This window comes from Gekko japonicus, unplaced genomic scaffold, assembly GCF_001447785.1.
Source record: "Gekko japonicus isolate JY-2015 unplaced genomic scaffold, Gekko_japonicus_V1.1 scaffold4872, whole genome shotgun sequence".
In the NCBI taxonomy this organism is placed as follows: domain Eukaryota; kingdom Metazoa; phylum Chordata; class Lepidosauria; order Squamata; family Gekkonidae; genus Gekko; species Gekko japonicus.
Window position 1 is genome coordinate 26,970 of NW_015169329.1, and position 22,731 is coordinate 49,700.

General features: G+C 48.6%; 1 protein-coding gene across 1 annotated transcript; it reads left to right on the plus strand.

The window, feature by feature from the left end:
- Positions 1 to 1,168: 1,168 nt before the first annotated feature.
- RPL35A (ribosomal protein L35a) lies at positions 1,169 to 15,924 on the plus strand. The gene is made up of 5 exons (XM_015416633.1): positions 1,169 to 1,238; positions 4,958 to 5,000; positions 11,597 to 11,749; positions 13,747 to 13,891; positions 15,860 to 15,924. The coding sequence occupies exons 2-5, from the start codon at positions 4,990 to 4,992 to the stop codon at positions 15,881 to 15,883; spliced, it is 333 nt and encodes a 110-aa protein (XP_015272119.1). The 5' UTR covers positions 1,169 to 1,238; positions 4,958 to 4,989; the 3' UTR covers positions 15,884 to 15,924.
- Positions 15,925 to 22,731: the final 6,807 nt, after the last annotated feature.

Below are 22,731 nucleotides of genomic sequence, written 5' to 3' on the forward strand. Positions count from 1 at the left end.
CGACTGTGCGACTGAACAACAACAAATATATATGTTGTTGTTGTTCAGTCGCACAGCCTCCTGTCTTCCACCGTCCTCTGAAGTTTGCTCAATTTCATGTTCGTTGCATCGATGACACTGTCTAACCATCTCATCCTTTGCCGTCCCCGTCTTCTTTGACCTTCAGTCTTTCCCAGCATCTATAGAATCATAGAATGTTAGAGTTGGAAGGGGACCTTGCAGGTCATCTAGTCCAGCCCTCTGCACTCTGCAGGAGCAGAGCCGAAAGACAGCCCTACACATACCCGAAAGATGGTCATCTCGTCCAGCCTCTGCTCGAAAACGTCCAGCGAAGGCGCATCCACCACCTCCCGAGGCAGTCTGTTCCACTGCTCAACCACTCTTGCAGTTAGGAAGTTTCTCCTGATATTTAGCCGGTATCGACTCCCTTGTAATTCCCACCCATTCGATCTAGTCTTGCAATCCGGAGCAAGAGAGAATAGATCCGCTCCACCTTCTACATGACAGCCCTTCAAATACTTGAAGACTGCAATCGTGTCCCCTCTAAGCCTTCTCTTTCCCAGGCTAAACATCTTTCGTCTTTGACTTAAATTGCTAACCCAATAAAAGTGTGTACAAATATCGACAACCCAACAGTGTTCGTTTGAGTCTGTTGCCAGACAAACCGAAATAGGACCCTGTAAAAAGGTAAAGGTTCCCTTGCTGGAAAGCCAGTCGAATCCGACTCTAGGGTTGCGGTGCTCATCTCCGTTTCAAAGCCGAAGAGCCAGCGCTGTCCAAAGACGTTTCCGTGGTCATGTGGCCGGCATGACTAGACACCAAGGCGCACGGAACCCTTCCCACCGAAGTGGTACCTGTTTATCTACTTGCAATGTCTTGCTTTCGAACTGCTAGGTTGGCAGGAGCTGGAACTAGAGACAGGAGCTCACTCCGTCATGCACCCTGTATCTGTATCTATATATCTGTCTATCTATATCTATCTATATTTAATAATTCGTATAATTTCGTAGTATGTAATACTGTATTCATATTAAAAACTGTATTTGTATATTTCTAGTGTCTACACACACAATTCCAGCCACCGGCCTTAGAAAGGCCGCAGGGGCACTCTGAGGCAGGCGGATGAGGAAGACGCCTAAGCAGCGCCCGGGCCGCGGGTCCTCGCGCTTTCCCATCCCGGCTTCCCCCGCGGCGCCGCTCGCTCTTTCTCGCCGCCATCTTGGGACGGTGCCGTCGAGGTGAGAGCGGGGAGCGGGGGTTAGGGCTGGGCTGCTTCTCCGGGGAAAAGGCCGCGCCCCCGACCCCGTCTCCTGTTCCCAGCAGTGGGCAGCTACTGAAGTTCTCCCTGATAGAAATGGCAAAGAAGGGCCCTATAGGCAGCACCCCTACCCTCGGAGCTTCATAGAACCTCCAGCTTCAGGAGCAGAATCCTGCATTCTATTGGTGGCAGGGGGGCAGGCAGTTGTAAGGGGCTGTTGCCTTTGCGCCCGGCCTGTTGATTTTTCACAAGGGCCTGTTGCAAAGAGAAGGGCTGGATTACATTTGGGGGGGGGGTCTGCGCCTTTTTTAAAAAAAACATGAGGAGGAGGGGATTGGATTTATACACCGCCCTTCACTACCCGAAGGAGTCCCAGAGCGGTTTACCATCTCCTTTCCCTTCCCCTCCCCACAACAGACACCCTGGGAGGGAGGTGGGGCTGAGAGACCTCCTGAGAGAACTGCTCTTTCAAGGACAGCTCTGAGAGAACTGTGGCTTGTCCAAGGTCATCCAGCAGCTGCATGTGGAGGAGTGGTGGACTCAAACCCGGTTCTCCCAGATTAGAGTCTGCTCCCTTAACCACTACACTAAAGTAGTGGGAGCTGGTGTTGGGGGGGGTCCCCCTTCAAAACCACACAGCCGACAGGCAACACTCCCTCTAAGCTGTGGAGTGTTCCCTCTAAGCTGAGTTGGTGTGAGCTAGTTCACAGTTTTTTTAGCCTCTGGCTCACACTTTTTTGTCTCAGCTCAGGAAGGACGGCTCCAGGGCAAACTGATTTATGCAGTAGGCAAATCGCTCGCTCACGACTTTAATGCCTGTAGCTCACAAGGTAGAATTTTTGCTCACAAGACTCCACATCTTAGAGGGAACATTGGTTGTGAGCGAGTGATTTGGCTGCTGCGTGAATGAGTTTGCTCTGGAGCCGTCCTTCCTGAGCGAAGACAAAGATGTGTGAGCCGGAAGCTAAAAACCTGTGTGCTAGCTCACACTAACTCAGCTTAGAGGGAACACTGCCCACAGGTTCCTCTAGACTTCCAATGTGGAGATAATACTAACTTACCCTACAGGGCAAGAGTAGGTGTAGGGTTGCCAGCTTCCAGGTGCAGCCTGGAGATCTCCTGCTTTTATGACTGATCTCCAGCTGACAGAGATCAGTTCCCCTGGAGAAAATGGCTGCTTTGAAGGGTGGACTCTATGGCATTGGACTGTGCTGAGGTCTCTCACCTCCCCTCCCCAAACCCCACCCTCTCTTGGATCCACCCCCAAAGTCTCCAGGAATTTTCCAACCCAGCTCTGGCAAACCTAAGTAGATGCTTCCTTGGTCCCCATGACACTTAAACATTTCATCACAATGCATAATAGTTTTTCCTTATACACGACATTTAAAAAAAAAACCCTTACAAAGGTTGATTCTCTGTCTTTTACAGTAGGGTGCAGAATTACGTCCGTGCTGGAGAAATCTCTGTTCTTTGGTAGAACGGATGATGTAATTTTTCAGTAAAATGTTTTTGCTTTGTCGGCAGTCTTCTTGTAGGAATGATTTTAACCTTAGTTGATACAAATCTGGGTGGTTTCATTCTTCACCCAAAGAGTGATGAACACATGGAATTCATTGCCACGGGAGGTGGCCGTGGCCACAAGCATGGACGGCTTCAAGAGGGAATTGGATAACATGTGGAGCAGAAGTCCATCAGTGGCTATTAGCCACAAGGTATAGATAGGGGCTCTCGGTCTGGGGCAAGGGATGATCTGTACTCTTGGTGCTTGGGGGGGGGCAACAGTGAGAGGGCTTCTAGTGTCCTGGCCCCACTCCTGGACCTCCTGATGGTCCCTGGTATTTCTGGCCACTGTGTGACACAAGAGTGTTGGACTGGATAGGCCATTGGCCTGATGCAGCATTGGCTTCTCTTACGTTCTCATGTTCTTACTGTCTCTTTGACCTCCTCAGTGTAAGGACAAAGCACATAGAATCATAGAATGTTAGAGTTGGAAGGGACCTTACAGGTCATCTAGTCCACACATATAGATTTGCATTAGAAGATGTTCCGTTCTGTGACCCCAACTAAATGGGAAAACTTTGTTGGTGTTAAAGGTGCCACTCAACTTGAACTTTGTTCTAAATGGGAATTAAGTTATTGTTTTTGGTTAAGTAAGAACATAAGAGAAGCCATGTTGGATCAGGCCAGTGGCCCCTCTAGTCCAACACTCTGTGTCACACAGTGGCCAAAACCTAGGTGCCATCAGGAGGTCCACCAGTGGGGCCAGAACTCCAGATGCCCTCCCACTGTTGCCCCCCCAAGCATGAAGAATACAGAGCATCCCTGCCCCAGACAGAGTCTTCCATCTGTACCTTGTGGCTAACATCTTAATGTAAAATTATGAATTAAATGTAATCTTATAAATTACACCATTCAGAGTTGGTAAATGAATTCCTATCTTAACCAGTGTTTTCTGTACTGGCTCCCAACATTCAACAAAATCGAGCTTTTAAAAAAGATTAATGAAACTGTGAGAAACAGGAAAGAAAATCTGGATCCTGAATTTTTGGGATGACTCCTCAATCCTAAAAAAGCTTCCTGAGCTACGTTCGAAGATTGTTGATAGGGGGGGTTGCGATAGCATATACAGACGGTTTTGAATGGGGGATGGTTTATTATGGCTATCCCACCATCTTTCAAGGAGCTCGTACATCGGGATTATCCTCACAACAACCCTTTGAGGCAGACTCAGATGTGGATTGCCAACAAACCCCAGTGGTTTGAGGAAGGCCGGGGTTTTTAATGCTCTAAGCCAGCTGTTCCACCGCACTGGGCAGGCTAGCACTATATATGTACTAGATGTTCTCTGTTTCATTAATGTGGCATGCCTCAGAATCACTGTCATATATTCTGTGCTGGGCCAGATGAGAAAGTCGCTTGCATCTCTTGTGCAAAATGCTTTAACCTTTGTCACACAGGCCTTGTTTTGGGGTTGCGGCCCTTTATGTCATATGGCAAACGGATGCGGGAGCTTCCATTTCAGACCCCAGCAGTGTTTGTTTTTGAAATGTTGGTCTTGCGATTATTACTGAACGGCAGGAGGGGAAATGATTGTTTGCTGGTGGGCCTTCAGATAGCCATAATTATTATTAGAACATTCATGCGCAGAATGACATGTTTTGTTATGCTGGTGTTCAGAGGGGAGAACAGAGATGGGCAAAGAATTTGAGGGATTTGGGCCCCTGACTCAGAGGTGGCTTTGGGAAGGGGGGCATCTGCGGCTCCCTGCGGAATTCAGCTGGAGGGTTGACGGTCTTGATTCTCTTTTGGCCGTACCTCTCTGCTCTTGCTTTCTGAAAGTAACGGAAGTGAAGGAAGACAGAACTGGCAAGGTTGGTGTAGTGGTTAAGTGTGCGGACTCTAATCTGGGAGAACCGGGTTTGATTCCCCACTCCTCCACTTGCACCTGGCTGGATGACCTTGAGCAAGCCATAGGCTTGATAAGAGCAGTTTCTGTCAGAGCTCTCTCAGCCCCACCGACCTCACAGGGTGTCTGTTGTGGGGAGGGGGAGGGAAAGGAGTTTGTAAGCCGCTCTGAGACTCCCTTGGGTAGTGAAGGGCGGGGGATAAATCCAATCTCTTCTTCTCTCTCCATCTGTTGCGTGTTGAGGTTGATTTTTTGCATCCCAGCTGATAAACCCTTTGTGCTTCCTTCTTTAGCCCTGCTGGGGACAGGACTTCAAGGCAACACCATGACTGGCAGGTAGGAAATGGGAAATTCTCGGCCTCGAGAGCATCTGCGGTTTCTCATGAGTTTTATCAGTTGCACGGGGTTGCTCATTCTGCAGGTTTTTACACTGCCTTCGCCTGCTTGCGTGACTGCTGTTTTGGAAGATGGTCCTATGGGGGAGGGGCCGTGGCTCAGTGGAAGAGCCTCTGCCAGGCATGCAGGTCAGGTCCACCGAGGTAGCTCATAATTAAAACAAGTGTAATAAAGGTAACTCATAAAACCAGTTAAAAAAACAGAGCTAAGAAAAGGGGAGAGAGACCTCTGAAGGAAAAAAACCCAGAGGTGAAGACCAATGCTCCCTCTAAGCTGTGGAGTCCTGTGAGCAAAAATTCTACTTTGTGAGCGACTGGCATTAAAGTTGCGAGCGAGCCATTTGGCTGCTGCATAAATTATTGGGTGTTGTAAATAAGAAGCAGGAGACTGACCAGTTATGAAGGTGCACAGAGAGTTTATATACCGTATTTTTTGGACCATAACAGGAAATGATGGGAAAGACCTTAGCCTGAGACCCTGGAGAGCTGTAAAGAGGGGCCGTGGCTCAGTGGCAGAGCCTCTGCCTGGCATGCAGAAGGTCCCAGGTTCAATCCCGGGCATCTCCCGTTAAACAGATCTGGCAGTCGATGATGTGAAAGCCCTCAGCCTGAGGCCTTGGACAGCTGCTGCCAGTCTGAGTAGACAAGACTAACCTTGATGGACCAGTGGTCTGACTCAGTAGAAGGCAGCATCATGTCTGTGTGTATTTATTTTACTTGCTGATTGACAGCATTTAGATCCCACTTCTCTGCCCAATCAGGGCAAACACCTGCTAGAGAACACATGACTGTAATTACATGATCACTAGCATGACAGCTAGGTCTGACAAACAGATCAAACTGATCTATAGTAACTGCTTGCTACCTCTATCACTCTGAGATATATCTCAATATAAATTAGTTAGCTCTGGAGCCATCCTTGCTGAGCTAAGACAAAAATGTGTGAGCCGGAGGCTAAAAAACGGTGAGCTAGCTCAACACTAACTCAGCTTAGAGGGAACACTGGTGAAGATACATATACGAGGCACAGGACAACAAACTAACACATCGGGCTGGAAGGAGAGATCTTTGTGGGAACACCAGGCAAAGCAACAGTTGTGTCCACCTGCTTGAAGAAGACAAGAAGAAAATTATAGAAGAGTACAGACAAGGATCCCTAGGGAGGGAGTTCCAAAATTTTGGCGGTAACCAAAAAAGGGCCCTGTTTGAGTCCTAACGGAAGCTTCCTTCCCTTGAATGGGACGGCTAATGATTGTTCAGAGAACAGCTGTTCCTCTTTGAATTAAAGGTTTTTGAGGGGTCTCGGAATCTGTATTAAAAGCCAGCCAGGCCGTGTTTGATTGACGGATACATCTTTGTCAATAGTCTTGAGACGCAGGGAACTACAATATTGTTACCAGCCGTTCATGCTCTTGCAAGGACTGAAAAACTGCAGAGAAATGGCTGCCTGGGATAGTTAAATAGGGGATGTGTGTGGGAGATGCGTTTTTATATGACTGTTGCTGTAAATGGAGAAGGTGGTTGTCTTCATCTGGATATGTTTAATCCTGACCCGAATTCCTTTATCTTTTTAATGCTGACAGATCATTATGAACCTAATTGGCTGAAATTAGTCCCCCCAAAAAATTAGGTCCTTAGGAATACATCTAGACCCGTTTTACTTATCATCTGCCTCTACAATATTTTATACAATTAAACGCAGGCTTCTAGATATTCAACTTCACCTGACTAAGGCAGCCAGGAAAACCTGTTCCCCAGTTCATCTGGGGTTATCCCAGACACTGGGCCAGACAGCTACTTATTTTTGTTCTCTAACTGATCACCATCAAAGAAGGGCATTTATGTTAGCCAGGTTTAACGTATTGCCATCGGCCATCTTCTCTGGAAGATGCCAAAAAATCCCCTGTGAATTTAGGCAGTGCCCCTATCGAATCAGTTTCCCATGTTCTTTTAAATTGTCCATTTTATACTAAGATCCGAGAAAAAATTCTGGACACCCTTCTTTTTACATAGGGTGGTCTTCCTGAGAGTATCAAGGTCCAGTTGCTACTCTCTGGGCAAAACGCTTCTATAACTTTTAATGTTGCTTGTTTTCTTCAATCTGTAATTCGAACCAGGGAAACTATTAATTGATCAGTTCTTTTTAGTTGGCTGTTCGACAGCCATACCTTTGATGTATTCCTAAATTTTAATGTTATCTTATCTCTTACATGCCAATAAAGGTTGTCTGTCTGTCATCTGGATATGTCCCTTGATGCCGATTACACATCATCCTGACAGTAGCTATTTATCTGTGTCGTTCACAGTCCCCCTTTCTCACTCTGACAGAAGGCAAAATTACATAGCGTAAATCAATGCCGTCAGGAGAGAGGGACGTACATTAAGTAATGTCCTGAACATGGTTTATGACCGAGCAAAAGCAATGGTCAAAGGTTGTTCAATACAGAGCAACAAAGAGACAGTAACAACACCCCAGATTTTATGATTTCAGAGAAACTTAGATATATTGCCACTCCAGTACCCTCTCTGCCATTCTTGGAGGTACCCAGCCACACCTTCTACGTTAGCAAGATGGCGAGCTCCCCTCTCTGCAGTTTTGGAGGGAAGATATCAAAGAGATCTATCCCTGCGGCATCGATGGAATCAGTTGAGCATATTATTCTCTGGAAGATGCCAAAAAAATCCCCTGTGAATTTAGGCGGTGCCCCTGCAGTCAGGGTCCTATCGAATCAGTTTCCCATGTTCTTTTAAATTGTCCATTTTATACTAAGATCCGAGAAAAAATTCTGGACACCCTTCTTTTTACATAGGGTGGTCTTCCTGAGAGTATCAAGGTCCAGTTGCTACTCTCTGGGCAAAACGCTTCTATAACTTTTAATGTTGCTTGTTTTCTTCAATCTGTAATTCGAACCAGGGAAACTATTAATTGATCAGTTCTTTTTAGTTGGCTGTTCGACAGCCATACCTTTGATGTATTCCTAAATTTTAATGTTATCTTATCTCTTACATGCCAATAAAGGTTGTCTGTCTGTCATCTGGATATGTCCCTTGATGCCGATTACCCATCATCCTGACAGTAGCTATTTATCTGTGTCGTTCACAGTCCCCCTTTCTCACTCAGACAGAAGGCAAAATTACATAGCGTAAATCAATGCCGTCAGGAGAGAGGGACGTACATTAAGTAATGTCCTGAACATGGTTTATGACCGAGCAAAAGCAATGGTCAAAGGTTGTTCAATACAGAGCAACAAAGAGACAGTAACAACACCCCAGATTTTATGATTTCAGAGAAACTTAGATATATTGCCACTCCAGTACCCTCTCTGCCATTCTTGGAGGTACCCAGCCACACCTTCTACGTTAGCAAGATGGCGAGCTCCCCTCTCTGCAGTTTTGGAGGGAAGATATCAAAGAGATCTATCCCTGCGGCATCGATGGAATCAGTTGAGCATATTTTGTTTCATTGCTCCTTTTATCAGGAAATTCCCTCAAAATACAATCTTCCCATTGCTTAAAAGATTTTCAGGCTGTTTTGATGTTGATATTCCAAAGAAGCTTTTGTTGGGTGTTAATCGACAGACCACTATTAGTTGTGCAAAAAAAAAAATTTCAACGGCTTGTAACATCTGTTGGGAAATGTTATGTGCAGATTTTAAATTTTAGTAAATCCCAACTGTTGTGTTAGCAGGATTGACCTTTTGCGTTCTTCTATTTACTTCATTGTAAATCTTTGATCTTTTGATTCGTGCTGGTCACAGACCGAATAAATCTGAATCTTAATTTTATGATTTCAGAGAAACTTGGATATATTGCCACTCCAGTACCCTCTCTCCCCTTTTTGGAGGTACCCAGCCACACCTTTTACGTTAGCAAGATGACGAGCTCTCCTCTCTGCAGTTTTGGAGGGGAGATAACAAAAAGATCTATCCTTTCGGCATCGATGGAATCAGTTGAGCATATTTTGTTTCATTGCTCCTTTTATCAGGAAATTCCCTCAAAATACAATCTTCCCATTGCTTAAAAGATTTTCAGGCTGTTTTGATGTTGATATTCCAAAGAAGCTTTTGTTGGGAGTTAATCGACAGACCACTATTAGTTGTGCAAAAAAAAAAATTTCAACGGCTTGTAACATCTGTTGGGAAATGTTATGTGCAGATTTTAAATTTTAGTAAATCCCAACTGTTGTGTTAGCAGGATTGACCTTTTGCGTTCTTCTATTTACTTCATTGTAAATCTTTGATCTTTTGATTCGTGCTGGTCACAGACCGAATAAATCTGAATCTTAAAAGTATTAGGACTGTGGAAATTAAAACCAAGTATCTGGAACAAGCTGAGACAAAGCGTAACTATTACCATGGCATTTTAAACAATGCACAATAGGATATTATTACTTGGTCGGATAAGATACGGGGCCGCGGTGGCTCAGAGGTTAAGACGCTGAGCTGTAGACCAGAAGGTCAGTAGTTCGGCAGTTCGAGACCCGAGTGCCACGTGATGGAGTGAGCTCCCGTCTCTGGCCCATTGTAAATCTTTGGTCTTTTGATTCGTGCTGGTCACAGACCGAATAAATCTGAATCTAAAAGTATTAGGACTGGAAATTAAAACCAACTATCTGGAACAAGCTGGGACAAAGCGTAACTATTACCATGGCATTTTAAACAATGCACAATAGGATATTATTACTTGGTCGGATAAGATACGGGGCCGCGGTGGCTCAGAGGTTAAGACGCTGAGCTGTAGACCAGAAGGTCAGTAGTTCGGCAGTTCGAGACCCAAGTGCCACGTGATGGAGTGAGCTCCCGTCTCTGGCCCCAGCCCCTGCCAACCTAGCAGTTCGAAAGCAAGAAATTGCAAGTAGATCAATAGGGACCACTTCGGTGGGAAGGGAACAGCGTTCCGTGTGAATTGCAAGTAGATAAATAGATACCGCTTCGGTGGGAAGATAACACCGTTTAGTCATGCGGGCCACATGACCACGGAGAAGTCTTCGGACAGCGCTGGCTCTTCGGCTTGGAAACGAAGAGGAGCACTGCCTCCTAGAGTCGGATTCGACTGGCTTTCGAGCAAGGGAAACCTTTACCTAGGATAAGATATTCCAGTGCCCTGATAAGGCCATCCCGACCTGACTCTGATAAAGCTCTTACCCTGTGTGCCGCTTTCTGCGTGCTGGGAGATGAAGGTTTGCACTGCTGCACTCTAAGAAGGCTGTGAGAACGAGTCTTCAGTCCTCTTTATGCACGTGGGGAACTGGGCTGTGGCTCCCAGAAATGTACGGCCGGCAATGTTCCCTCTAAGCTGTGGAGTCTTGTGAGCAAAAATTCTGCTTTGTGCGCTACTGGCATTAGTTATGAGCGAGCCAATTTGGCTAGTGCATACATTAGTTTGCTGTGGAGCCATCCTTCCTGAGCTAGGACAAAACTGTGAGAACTGGAGGCTAAAAAACTGTGAGCTAGCTCACACTAACTCAGCTTAGAGGGAACACTGACGGCCGGGGCTCGAGAGCCCTCCCTGCCACTGAACAGTGTGGTCTGAGGTGTCCATCTCCATTCACCAATCTGTAAAGAGGCAATAACTTACGTCTGCTCCCCAGTGAGTCAGCCCCAGCCCCCCCCCGGGTCTTCGAGATCTTTCCTGTCACTTACTAAGCGACCGTTTTAATTTGAACAGCTAGATTAAGATCCGGGGGTAGGGGTTTTTTTGAGAGTGAAAGCTCCCTTCATCAGATGCGTCAAGAGCTTTGACTCTTGAAAGCTCATACCTCTCAAAATCTTGTTGGTCTGTAAGTTGCTGCTGGACTAGCTGTTCTACTGCGGTGGCCCTCCGAAACTATTTAAACTGGAGGTTCCGGACCTTCGGCATGCAAAGTAAATGCTGCACGTTCAGACAGTTGCTGTAGCAGTATGACTGCTGATACAGACTCGAACCCGCTCTGTGCTCTGGCACTGTAGGCCAGCTTGGCTGGGAGGTTTTGGTGAACATAAGAACATAAGAGATGCCAATGTTGGATCAGGCCAAAGGCCCATCCAGTCCCACACTCTGTGTCACACAGTGGCCAGAAATACCAGTGCCATCAGGAGGTCCAGCAGTGGGGCCAGGACATTAGAAGCCCTCCCACTGTTGACCCCCCCCCAAGCACCAAGGAGACAGAGCATCACTTGCCCCAGACTGAGAGTTCCTATCTATACCTTGTGGCTAATAGCCACTGATGGACCTCTGCTCCATATGCTTATCTAATTCCCTTTTGAAGCCGTCCATGCTTGTAGCCGCCACCACTTCCTGTGGCAGTGAATTCCATGTGTTAATCACTCTCTGGGTGAAGAAGGACTTCCTTTTATCCGTTCTAACCCGACCACTCAGCAATTTCATGGAGTGCCCACGAGTTCTCGTACTGTGAGAAAGGGAGAAAAAGTACCTCTTTCTCTATCTGCTCTATCCCATGCATAATCTTGTAAACCTCTATCATGTCATCCCTCAGTCGTCGTTTCTCCAAGCGAAAGAGCCCTAAGTTTAACCCCGTCTGCCCTTTGTCGCCCCCAGGTTGTGGTCCAAGGCCACTTTTGCTGGCTACAAGCGAGGTCTCCGCAACCAGAGGGAGCACACGGCCCTCCTGAAGATCGAGGGGGTTTACTCCCGCAATGAGACAGAGTTCTACTTGGGCAAGAAATGCGCCTACGTGTACAAAGCGAAAAAGTAAGTGCCCGATTGCCCGATGGTGCTGGAGAAGGAGCCTCTGGTTTTGTGTGTGTGATGCTGTAACACGCGTAGAGATGTGAAGGCCCGGGAAAAACCCGTTCCTCCCCCCCCCCCCCCCCCCCCCCCCCCCCCCCCCCCGCTCTCCCCTTTGCAACGTTTTATTTTAGCATGATGAATTAAGATATTTTAAGACAAGGTGTTCAAATATTTTCCAAATCATTCTAAAAAAAATACGTATGGTATCAGATTGATCTAATTGCTGTGCACTGAGGACAAGCAAGTCCTAGGTTACAAACGGAACTCTCCAATGCAAGAACAAGATGCATTTCTTCCTTTAGGAGGTGCGATTGTCACAAGAAAATAAAAAGGTTTCAGTTTTGTTTTTGCATGTGGGTGGGTATTCTGTTTGTAATAATTGTTTGGATACACTATATTTTTAATATGCTAGTTGTGATAATTTCATGCCAAGTAAAAATGCCCATAGTCATATTGTATGTTCCTACAGTAACAGAATGACTTTCAATCTAGAAAAGATAAAAGAAGTGCTAATGTAGCATTTTCTTCCATTTTCCCGAAAATTTCCGTTTTCCCCAGAAAAAAACCGGGTTGTTTTCCTAGCTTCAAAATTTCGGGAAATTTTACATCTCTAAACACGCAGCACATTTGGAACACTGTGGCCTTGGATGCTGCTGTGTGAATAACCAAGGTTGGAGGGAGGAGGAATATTGAATGGACTTGGGCCTGGGAGACTTGAGTTCAGATTCCCACTTGGCCGTGATGGTTTGTGGGCAAGTTGCATTTTTAGCTTAGCCTACATGGTGAGGTCACTGTGGCGGTGCAGTGGGGTGACATCTAGCTTGCTGCTCTGACCTCCGTGGTAGAAGAGTGGGTTGCAAATATTTGGAGACACACACAGACCCCCACACGCATGCACACAATTAAAACTTTTAAAATTCTGGTCCTGAAGAAGTCTGCAATCATTTCTGTTCCAGGACGAGGATTTTATGATGTTGCTAAAAATTCTAGCATCTGGTAACTGGGAGTAGTTTTTCTAGACTGCCAGTGACCCCTTACCTGCCCGTTCCCCACCTGAAGTTTAGAAAAGGCCTCGTTTGCAAACCGCAGCCCTCTTTCCTGTCAGAGCTCAGCTAGTGGACTCGGGATTTTTCCTTTCCTGTTGCAGCTTACGTAGAGTAGACGGTGGCTTCTCTTATGTTAGAGTGCAGTGTAGTGGTTAAGTGTGCAGACTCTAATCGGGGAGAACCGGGTTTGATTCCCCACTCCTGCACATGCAGCCAGCTGGGTGACCTTGGGTCAGGCACAAGTTCTCTTGGAGCTGTTCTCTCAGGAGCAGTTCTCCATAGAGCTCTCTCAGCCCCATCGACCTCCCAGGGTGTCTGCTGTTGGGAGGGGAAGGGAAAGTTGTAAGCCGCTCTGAGACTCCCGAGTGAAGGGCGGGATATAAATCCAATCTCTTCTTCTTTGACCTCCCCCTTTCCTGCAGGTTAATCAGTTAGACAAAGATCGGTGTCTGACCCTTAGGCCCACAGAAAACTCTGGTGGGGCTTGAACCCTCGGGCAGCACTTTTGAGGCCAGCATTCTTGTGTTCTGTCTGACCCTGGAAACCAGCAATGCCATATCCCCCCCGTGGTCTTAAGTTACTATTCTTGCACTGCTGCAAGCATTTTCCCCTGACCTTTCTTGCTCTCTTCTCCTCCTGCCGTGGCCAAAGGACACCCTAACGGGGCACGCTTTGGAAGCAAAAGGCACTCAGTGGAATGTGCACCAGCACATCCGTTGGTCTTTAACTACAGTATTGGGCAATTCCTTGCGGAGAAATTGCCTTCCATATCTCCTCGCGTTTGCAGTGCTTTTCAGGGGAGGCTGTCTGCCTGTTTTGCCGAGAGAACGTAACTGTGGGAGTTCTGAGAGCACCTCTGCAGTCAGCGGCAAGGGTCGCGGGCTTCATCGTTTGTCCGTTTCTCTTTGCCAGCAACACAGTGACGCCCGGCGGCAAGCCCAACAGGACCAGAGTGATCTGGGGGAAGGTGACCCGTGCCCACGGAAACAGCGGCATGGTGCGAGCAAAGTTCCGCTCCAACTTGCCTGCCAAAGCCATTGGACACAGGATCCGAGTGGTGAGGACCCCGGGGGGAGTGGGGGGCCTGGGCGGGAACGTTCGTCTCGCGAGCGTGGTGCTCTGTCCTGGAGAGCCAGTTTGGTGCAGTGGTTAAGTGCGCGGACTCTTATCTGGGAGAACCGGGTTTGATTCCCCCACTCCTCCACGTGCACCTGGCTGGATGACCTTGGGCAAGCCGTAGCTCTGATAAGAGCTGTCCTTGAAAAAGAGCAATTTCTGTCAATAGTTCTCTCAGCCACGCCTGCCGCACAGGGTGTCTGTTGTGGGGAGGGGAAGGGAAAGGAGTTTGTAAGTCCCAGAGGGATGTTCTTTAGGCTCAATCAGAGTGCTGGCTATGACTTTTAAAGCCTTTCATGACTTGGGACCCACATCTTTGAAGGATCGCCTCCTTGTATCAGGCTGTCTTCTTAGGGTGGTTCGTCTGGCGCTGACCAAAGGCCAGGCCTTTTCCATCCTGTCTGGCAGAGTTTCCTCTAAGTTGCACTAGGGGGCGCTGGCGCACAACATTTTAGCTGGCAGCGCAGCCTGCACGTGAACTGAGGTCTCCGGTTCTGTAAAACAGGCTCCCTGAAAGGGGGGGGGGGGCCCCCCGCCTTGGGGAGGACGCCAGGTTGGTTTGAAACCGAAGACGTTTTTAAACCATTATTGCAAGCCCGCTCGAACCACGAGGAAAGGTAGGATCCTAGAATCATAGAATGTTCGAGTTGGAAGGGATCTTGCAGGTCATCTAGTCCAGTCCCCTGCACTCTGCAGGAGCAGAGCCGAAAGAGAGCCCTGCAACATACCCGAAAGAGGGTCGTCCAGCCTCCGCTTAAAACAGGCTCCCTGAAAAGGGGGGGGGGCCCTCCCGCCTTGGAGATGATGCCAGGCAGGCATCTTTTCCAGGAGAGACGGGGGAGGGATCTGGGTTTCCCCATTTTGTTTTTGGTTTGAAACCGAAGACGTTTTTAAACCATTATTGCAAGCCCGCTCGAACCACGAGGAAAGGTAGGATCCTAGAATCATAGAATGTTCGAGTTGGAAGGGACCTTGCAGGTCATCTAGTCCAGTCCCCTGCACTCTGCAGGAGCAGAGCCGAAAGAGAGCCCTGCAACATACCCGAAAGAGGGTCGTCCAGCCTCCGCTTGAAAACGTCCAGCGAAGGAGCATCCACCACCTCCCGAGGCAGACTGTTCCACTGCTCAACCCCTCTGACAGTTAGGAAGCTTCTCCTGATATTGAGCCGGTATCGACTCCCTATAATTCCCACCCGATACTCTAGTCTCGCAATCCTGAGCAAGGGAGAATAGATCTGCTCCGTCTTCCACATGACAGCCCTTCAGATACTTGAAGACCGCAATCATGTCCCCTCTAAGCCTTCTCTTTCCCAGGCTAAACATATACGTGTTTTAATAAATAATAAGCCAGCATCACGTGTAATCCAAGCCAAGAAGAAGGGGGCAAACACTTTGGCTTGAGTCCTGCACAAGTCTCTGGATCACATCAGAAGCCGTTGCGCCTGCATTTGGTCTTTCTGCAATGCCAGAGACAGTTGTCACAGAAGTTAAATCCGAGGGAGAGCCAAGAGACCCTTAAAGACAAGGGCTCTGTGGACTCTTGTGATGGGGGGAGGGCGGTCTTGTCGCTGGGTAGAAAGGGCCACGGCCTCTCTGGGAAGACACTGTTGTGCTTTGGGAGACGCAGCTGATGGGTTTTGGGATCTGGTCTCCAAGGCAGCTGCTTTGTCCTGCTGGACAAACAGTTCATGGTCCTGGCGTTGAAGAATCTTTTCTGTAGTCTTGAAACGTCCCGGGTGTGTAGAGCCAAAGAAATGTGATCTCTCCAAAGGTCTGGAAACAAGACAGACGCACACAAGAATGCCTGCACGCGATGCAGCAGATTTACAGCATATTTTCCAGAAGTGGGTTTTCTCAACCTGCACAACGCGTCAGCCTTCCTTACCGTTTCTTCCCCTTTCTTTTTGCAGATGCTGTATCCGTCTAGAGTCTAAATGTGGACAGAAAATAAAGTTTACAGTATCTTACCCTTTTGTATATTTGGTTTTCTCTTGCCCTTTTGTTACCAGTCACTGAGGTACAGACATGGGGGAAGGCGATGTGTCCCACAAACATCGGTCAGCAGAAGATTATTTGCCACTAAAGGCCCCGACATACAATTGATAAAGCAGTGAGCCGCATTTTCAGGCCGATCTCCATTTCTAGCGTTCTTGCCCCCACCTGTGGCCTCTGGGACTTCAAGTGTCTTGTAGACCTCCCATAGTGAACAGCCTAATTCAGCCTCCTCGTGGCCAGCACTTAGCAGTAAGCCTGATCTCAGGGCAGTAGCAGATTCTTCATAACATTAAAGATTAGTTTGGGGTGGTGTCACGGCTCAGGTGGTGTGTCACCTGACACTGCCACCACTCTGGATTTAGGATCCCTTGAGAAGGCCCAGAGCACCCTCCCAAGGCCTTCAGACCTCCCTTGTTTGGCCGAATAATAGGCGTGAGGACCAGGCAGAGTGAACAGTGAAAATAGTTTATTGTAGAAGAGGCCAAACCAACACGGTGCAGAATAATAACAGTAAGTGGGTGAAAAGAAAAGAAATCGAATGCCCTAACGCGCCTGAATATATACTGTCCCCAGCTCACTGTTCCAAGTGGCACTAGACTACTCACCCTTCCCTCAGGATGAGGGTCTCTCCCCCACAGCAGCCTCAGTCCCTTCTGGCTCTGCCCTCTGGGAAGAAAGAACAGCGTTTCCTACTGCTCCAGATCTTTTATTCCAAGCCCTCCTCTTTTCCTATTGGTCAGTTTTGGCTCCAAAACCTCTCAGGGGCTTCTGGGAGTTGTAGGCCCAGCCTCACCTACTGCTAGCCAGGCTCCCTGGGCCTAGTAAGCCTCTGGTGGCATAGCCCAGATCATGACAGGTGGTTTTCTCGATCCTTCTGCTGTTTATATATACCATGAACTTTCCAGGCTTAGAATCGTAAAGAGTTGGAAGGGGCCATAGAGGCCATCTAGTCCAACCCCCCCACACACTTAATGCAGGATCAGCCTAGAGCATCCCTGACAAGTGTTCATCCAGCCACTGCTTGAAGACTGCCAGCGAGGGGGAGCTCACCACCTTCCTAGGCAGCCGATTCCACTGTGGCACAACTCTGACTGTCAAAAAAGTTTCTCCTAAGATCCAGCCGGTCCCTTCCCGCCCTTAATCTAAACCCATTCTTGCGAGTCCTCTCCTCTGCTGCCCACAGGAACAGCTCCCTGCCCTTCTCCAAGTGACAGCCCTTCAGAGACTTCAATAGAGCCATCCTGTCCTCAGTCTCCTCCAAACTAAAAATTCCCAGGGCCCTCAGCCTTTCCCCATGGGGCTTGATCTTCAGGCCCCTATCATCCTCGTCACTTGCTTCTGCACTGACTCCCCTCGGTCCACGTCTGTTTTGAAGTGAGGCTCCCAGAACTGTGCACAGTGCTCTATGTGTGGCCTGACCAATGCGGTCTACAGCAAGACTGGCATCTTGTGATTTGGAATTTATGCCCCCTGTTGATACACCCCCAAAACTGCATTAGCCCTTTTTGCCGCTGCATCACAGTGACTGCTCATATTTCACTTACACTCTACTTGAAGATCTTGTTCCCACACACCACGACCCGAGAAGTATGTCCCCCATCCAGTATGCGTGATTCTCATTTTTGTTACCCGGATGTAGAACTCGGTGTTTAGCCCTGTTGAATAGCATCTTGTCCAAATCCATCTATTTTTCCAATGTGTTCATATCTCATTGAATTCTGTATCTTCTGGAGTGCTCACTACTCAAACGCCAGTTTGGTGTAGTGTTTAAGTGCACGGACTCTAATCTGGGAGAACCGGGTTTGATCCCCAATCCTCCGCTTGCACTTGGCTGGATGGCCTTGGGTCAGTTACAAGTTCTGTCAGAGCTGTTCTTGAAAAAAAGAGCAGTTTCTGTCAGAGCGCTCAGCCCCGCCTGCCTCCCAGGGTGTCTGTTGTGGGGAGGGGAAGGGAAAGGAGTTTGTGAGCCGCTCTGAGACTCCCTTGGGTAGTGAAGGGCGGGGGATAAATCCAATCTCCTTCCCAATTTTGGTATCATCTGCAACGCTCCCTCTAAGCTGTGGAGTCTTGTGAGCAAAAAATCTACTTTGCAAGCTACTGGCATTAAAGTGAGTGAGCGATTTGGCTACTGCATAAATCACTTTGCTCTGGGACCCTCCTTCCTGAGCGAAGACAAAAATGTGTGAGCCGGAGGCTAAAAACCTGTGAGCCGGCTCACACTAACTCTGCTTAGAGGGAACACTGGTCATCTGCAGGTTTCATGAGCAGTCCCTGCACCCCTCATCCAGATTGTCTATAAAAAATACTGGAAAGTACCAGGCCCAGAACTGAGCTTGGTGTGACATGAACACTTAAAAAGGGAGTGAAGATGTATGGTGGCGGCTGCCTCCTCTAACCGTCCTCCCAGTGGTGGAGGGAGAGCTGAATGGGAGGGGCTCTCAGCTTGAGCAAGGTCTACGCATGATGCAAGAATACCTGGCTGCCATCTTTCTCTTCCTTTTGTTTTTGCTGTCATAAGATGAGCCCTGCTGGATCAGACCAGTATGGGTCCCTCTAGTTCAGCCTCCTGTCTCACACAGGGGCCAACCAGTCCCTCTGTAGGACCAAGAACAGGACAGAGAGGCCAAGGCCTTCCTAAGAACGTCAGAAGAGCCCTGCTGGATCAGATCAGGGGTCCATCTAGCCCAGCATCCTGTCTCACATAGTGGCCAGCCAGTTCCTCTGTAAGGTCAACAACAGGGCAGAGAGGCCGAGGCCTTCCTAAGAACACCAGAAGAGCCCTGCTGGATCAGACCAGTGAGGGCCCCTCTAGTCCAGCCTCCCGTCTCACACTATGGCCAACCAGTTCCTCTGGAGGGCCAACGACAGGGCAGAGAGGCCGAGGCCTTCCCCTGATGTTGCCTCCGGGCTCTGGGATCCAGATGATTAGTGCCTCTGAATATGGAGGTTCCCCTCAGTCACCATGGCTAGTAGCCCTTGATAGATTTATCCTCCATGAATATCTAATCCCTTTTTAAAGCTGCTTCTTCCTGTAGCCATCAGTGCACCCTCTGGCGGCAAATTCCACATTTTAAGCACTCTGTGTAAGCTCTGAGAGAACTTGTGGCTGACCCAAGCCAGCAGCTGCATGTGGAATTGTAGGGAATCGAACCCAGTTCTCCCAGATTAGAGTCCATGCACTTAACCACTACTACACCAAACCAACGAAGTTTAATTCTTGGTATCATTCTGCTCATGTACACACAGAGCTTATGGCCAGAACAAAAATTTGTTGGTCTTAAAGGTGTTGCTGGACTCAAAATTTTGTTCTGTTGCTCAGACCGACGTGGCTACTGTCTAAAACTATTATGCTCCTGGGGTTCATGAACCAAAGCAACTCCACTTTGAGTTTTTGGTTAAAGATGAGAAATAATAGCTGAGTAGGAAAACACTGCTTGCTTGTTTGTAGGAAAGGGAAATTCCTTCATATGGTAGGCAGTATCATGAGCTCCACACCAGGCAACACAGTTTAGAGAGGTTACCTAATGGTCACAGATAACATTTTTCTCTTGGAGTGGCCCTGAGAGCTCTAGGGAGTTACCTGCATGGCAGTGTTCCCTCTAAGCTGAGTTAGTGTAAGCTAGCTCACAGTTTTTTAGCTTCCAGCTCACACATTTTTGTCTTAGCTCAGCAAGGATGGCTCCAGAGCTAACTAATTTATGCAGCAGCCAAATTGCTGGCTCGCCACTTTAATGCCAGTCGCTCACAAAGGCCCCAGTCACACGGCAAAGTTGCTGCGGGAGAGGCACGGAAGGTGGGCGGATTATCCAGGCGCGATCACACCCCAACATCTGGGAAGTGGAGCGCACCAGTGGCTTACCGCCGACAATGCACATTTAAAAACTAGTACCTCCAAGGTACTAGTAAACGTTTGCCACGGGCTGCCTCCAGACGCTCGTGGTGTAATCGCGCTCAGGACGGATGGCCCCAGACAAACTAATTCATGCAGCAGCCAAATGGCTCGCTCGCAACTTTAATGCCAGCAGCTCAGAGTATAATTTTTGCTCACAAGACTCCGGCAGCTTAGAGAGGGAGCATTGCTGCATGGTCAAGAATTGATGGAAAGCTGTTGGAGCAAGTATTTATTATGATAACTATGTACGGGATACAAAGGCATGTGATGTTAGACAAAGGAATGGGTATCTGCACATTTCCAAGAGACTGCGCCCAGTTATAACTTCACTCGCTCTTTGGAATTCAGGCTTTCGAGGCTCAGGTGCCCATCTGTTCGAATACATTTTTCTGCTCCCTTCAGAAGCCTCACTGCTTCTGATGGGGACTCTCAAACCGGGCAAGGGCCCGCTTAGCTTCTACTCCCATGAAATGGTGTGTTTTTGACTGTTAACCAGAAGGGGGCAGGCTTGCCTCAGTGGGTCTAGCAGTGCCCTCAGATGTGGACTTTAATCTGGGAGGACCGGGTTTGATTCCCCACTCCTCCTCCACGTGCAGCTGCGTCAGTCACAAGTGCTCCCAGAGCTGTTCTCTCACGAGCAGTCCCCGAAAGATCTCTCTCAGCCCCACCTACCTCCCAGGGTGTCTGTTGTGCGGAGGGGGAGGGGGAGGAGATAATAAGCCATCTATCTATCTATCTATCTATCTATCTATCTATCTATCTATCTATCTATCTATCTATCTATCTTGCTTAAGTGCGTGGACTCTAATCTGGGAGAACCGGGTTTGATTCCCCACTCCTCCACATGCAGCTGCTGGTGTGACCTTGGGTCAGTCACGAGCTCTCTCAGAGCTGCTCTCTCACGAGCAGTCCTCGAGAGAACTCTCTCAGCCCCGCCTGCCTCCCGGGGTGCCTGTTGTGGGGAAGGGAAGGGAAAGGAGATAGTAAGCCGCTCTGAGACTCCTTTGGGTAGTGAAAGGCTGGGTATAAATCCAATCTCCTCCTCCTCCTTGCATTTGCCTCTTCCCCCACAGGTGCCCGCTTGACTGACCCCGTCCTTCTGTATGCCTCTCCATAATCCCTTCCAAAGTAACCACAGGCTGGTTCCGTTGCCTTGGACCCTATCTGGGTGTCCGGAGTTCGTCCGCTTGCTCTCTGCCCTCACGAGCTGTTACTCTCCTGTTCTGAGCAGCAGCGTCACACCTGCCACCGTGGGGCTGAGCAAGAAAGACATTGAAAGATCAGCTTCAGTGTGGCCAAAATGCTTGGATCGGTCGGGGAGTCACGGCCTTGCGTGCTGCGGGCAAAGTCTGCGCTCTGCCCTTCCCATGTGGTGTGCAATCCACGGCTGCTCAGTGCTTGTAGCGGCCGAGAAAGCTGGCCTTGCCCTGCCCCGGTAAACATTGCCCCGGGGGATCGATAAGGCACAAACTGAGACACTGGCTCCATTTGGGGGGCAGCTGCAGCCAATGTTCCCTCTAAGCTGAGTTAGTGTGAGCTAGCTCACAGTTTTTTAGCCTCTGGCTCACACATTTTTTGTCTTAGCTCAGGAAGGAGGGCTCCAGAGCGAACTAATGTATGCAGCAGCCAAATCGCTCGCTCACAACTTTAATGCCAGTAGCTCACAAAGTAGAATTTTTGCTCACAAGACTCCACAGCTTAGAGGGAACATTGGCTGCAGCACTGGATACCGTTAGTGCCTTTGCCTGAGCTAGAGACAGGGGTCATTTCGTAGAAAAGGAGGTGCAGGAGCTCATTAGCAGAACTCATTAGCACAACTAATTTGCATATGCCACACCCCCTGACATCACCGGAAGTGTGTCAGAAGGCAACACCCACTGCGACTGACCTGGCTGCTTCTTGCTCCTCGTGGCCCGGGGCTGCTGGGAGCAGGGGGTGGGGCTTGTTGCATGTGCCCGCCCCCTGTGCTCTTTACTGCCGGAGCTCCGCTCCTGTACGATCCTGCAGGAAAGGACCCCTGGCTAGAGATGTAAAGTTTGGGGGAATTTCGAAGCCATAGGGGCAGAGGTGGCCAAACTGCCGCTTGGAAGCCGCATGTGGCTCGTTCATACGGTGTAATTTAACGTTAATCAAGAGCAAATTTGCATATTTTCCCATTAAAACGTGTGTGTGCTGGGGTTCTGGGGGTTTTTTTGGGGGGAAGGGGGTAGAAATTTTAAGGGAAACTGAAACATATGCAGTACTTACTGTCTTGTCAAACGTAAACTAGTTCTGCTGCTTTTGCCAACATAACCTGAGTGGGGGGAAAGTGGGGGGGGGTTCTGGGGGTTTTTTTGGGGGGAAGGGGGTAGAAATTTTAAGGGAAACTGAAACATATGCAGTACTTACTGTCTTGTCAAACGTAAACTAGTTCTGCTGCTTTTGCCAACATAAAGGGCATCGTTTATAACTTTGCGTCTGAAATTGTAATAGTTGACATGCCTATGGAATTTAAAAGTCACAAAATGCCTTCGTTTTCGACAAGCGAAATGACAAACATTCCCAGCGCTTGAGAGAACACTGCAAGCTGAGGGCCCCTGTGCGATCTTAACCCACCCCCCTTAACTTTTGCCACCTACGTCGAAGCGGCAGCTCTGCGATTCTCCGTCCTGCGCTTTAAAAAAAAGTAAATGCTGCTTGGGGGAACTAAAATCCAGAACACATGACTGGCAGCGGGGAGAAGAGAGGGGGTTACTTAACCCTTCCCTGCCATCACGCTCAAAATCCTTCCTAACCAGCTTGTTTTCCTGTGGGGGGAGCAGTGAGGACCCCCCCAAAAAATAGTAAAGCCACATAGGTAAAGGTAAAGGTTTCCCTTGCTCGAAAGCCAGTTGAATCCGACTTTAGGGATGCGGT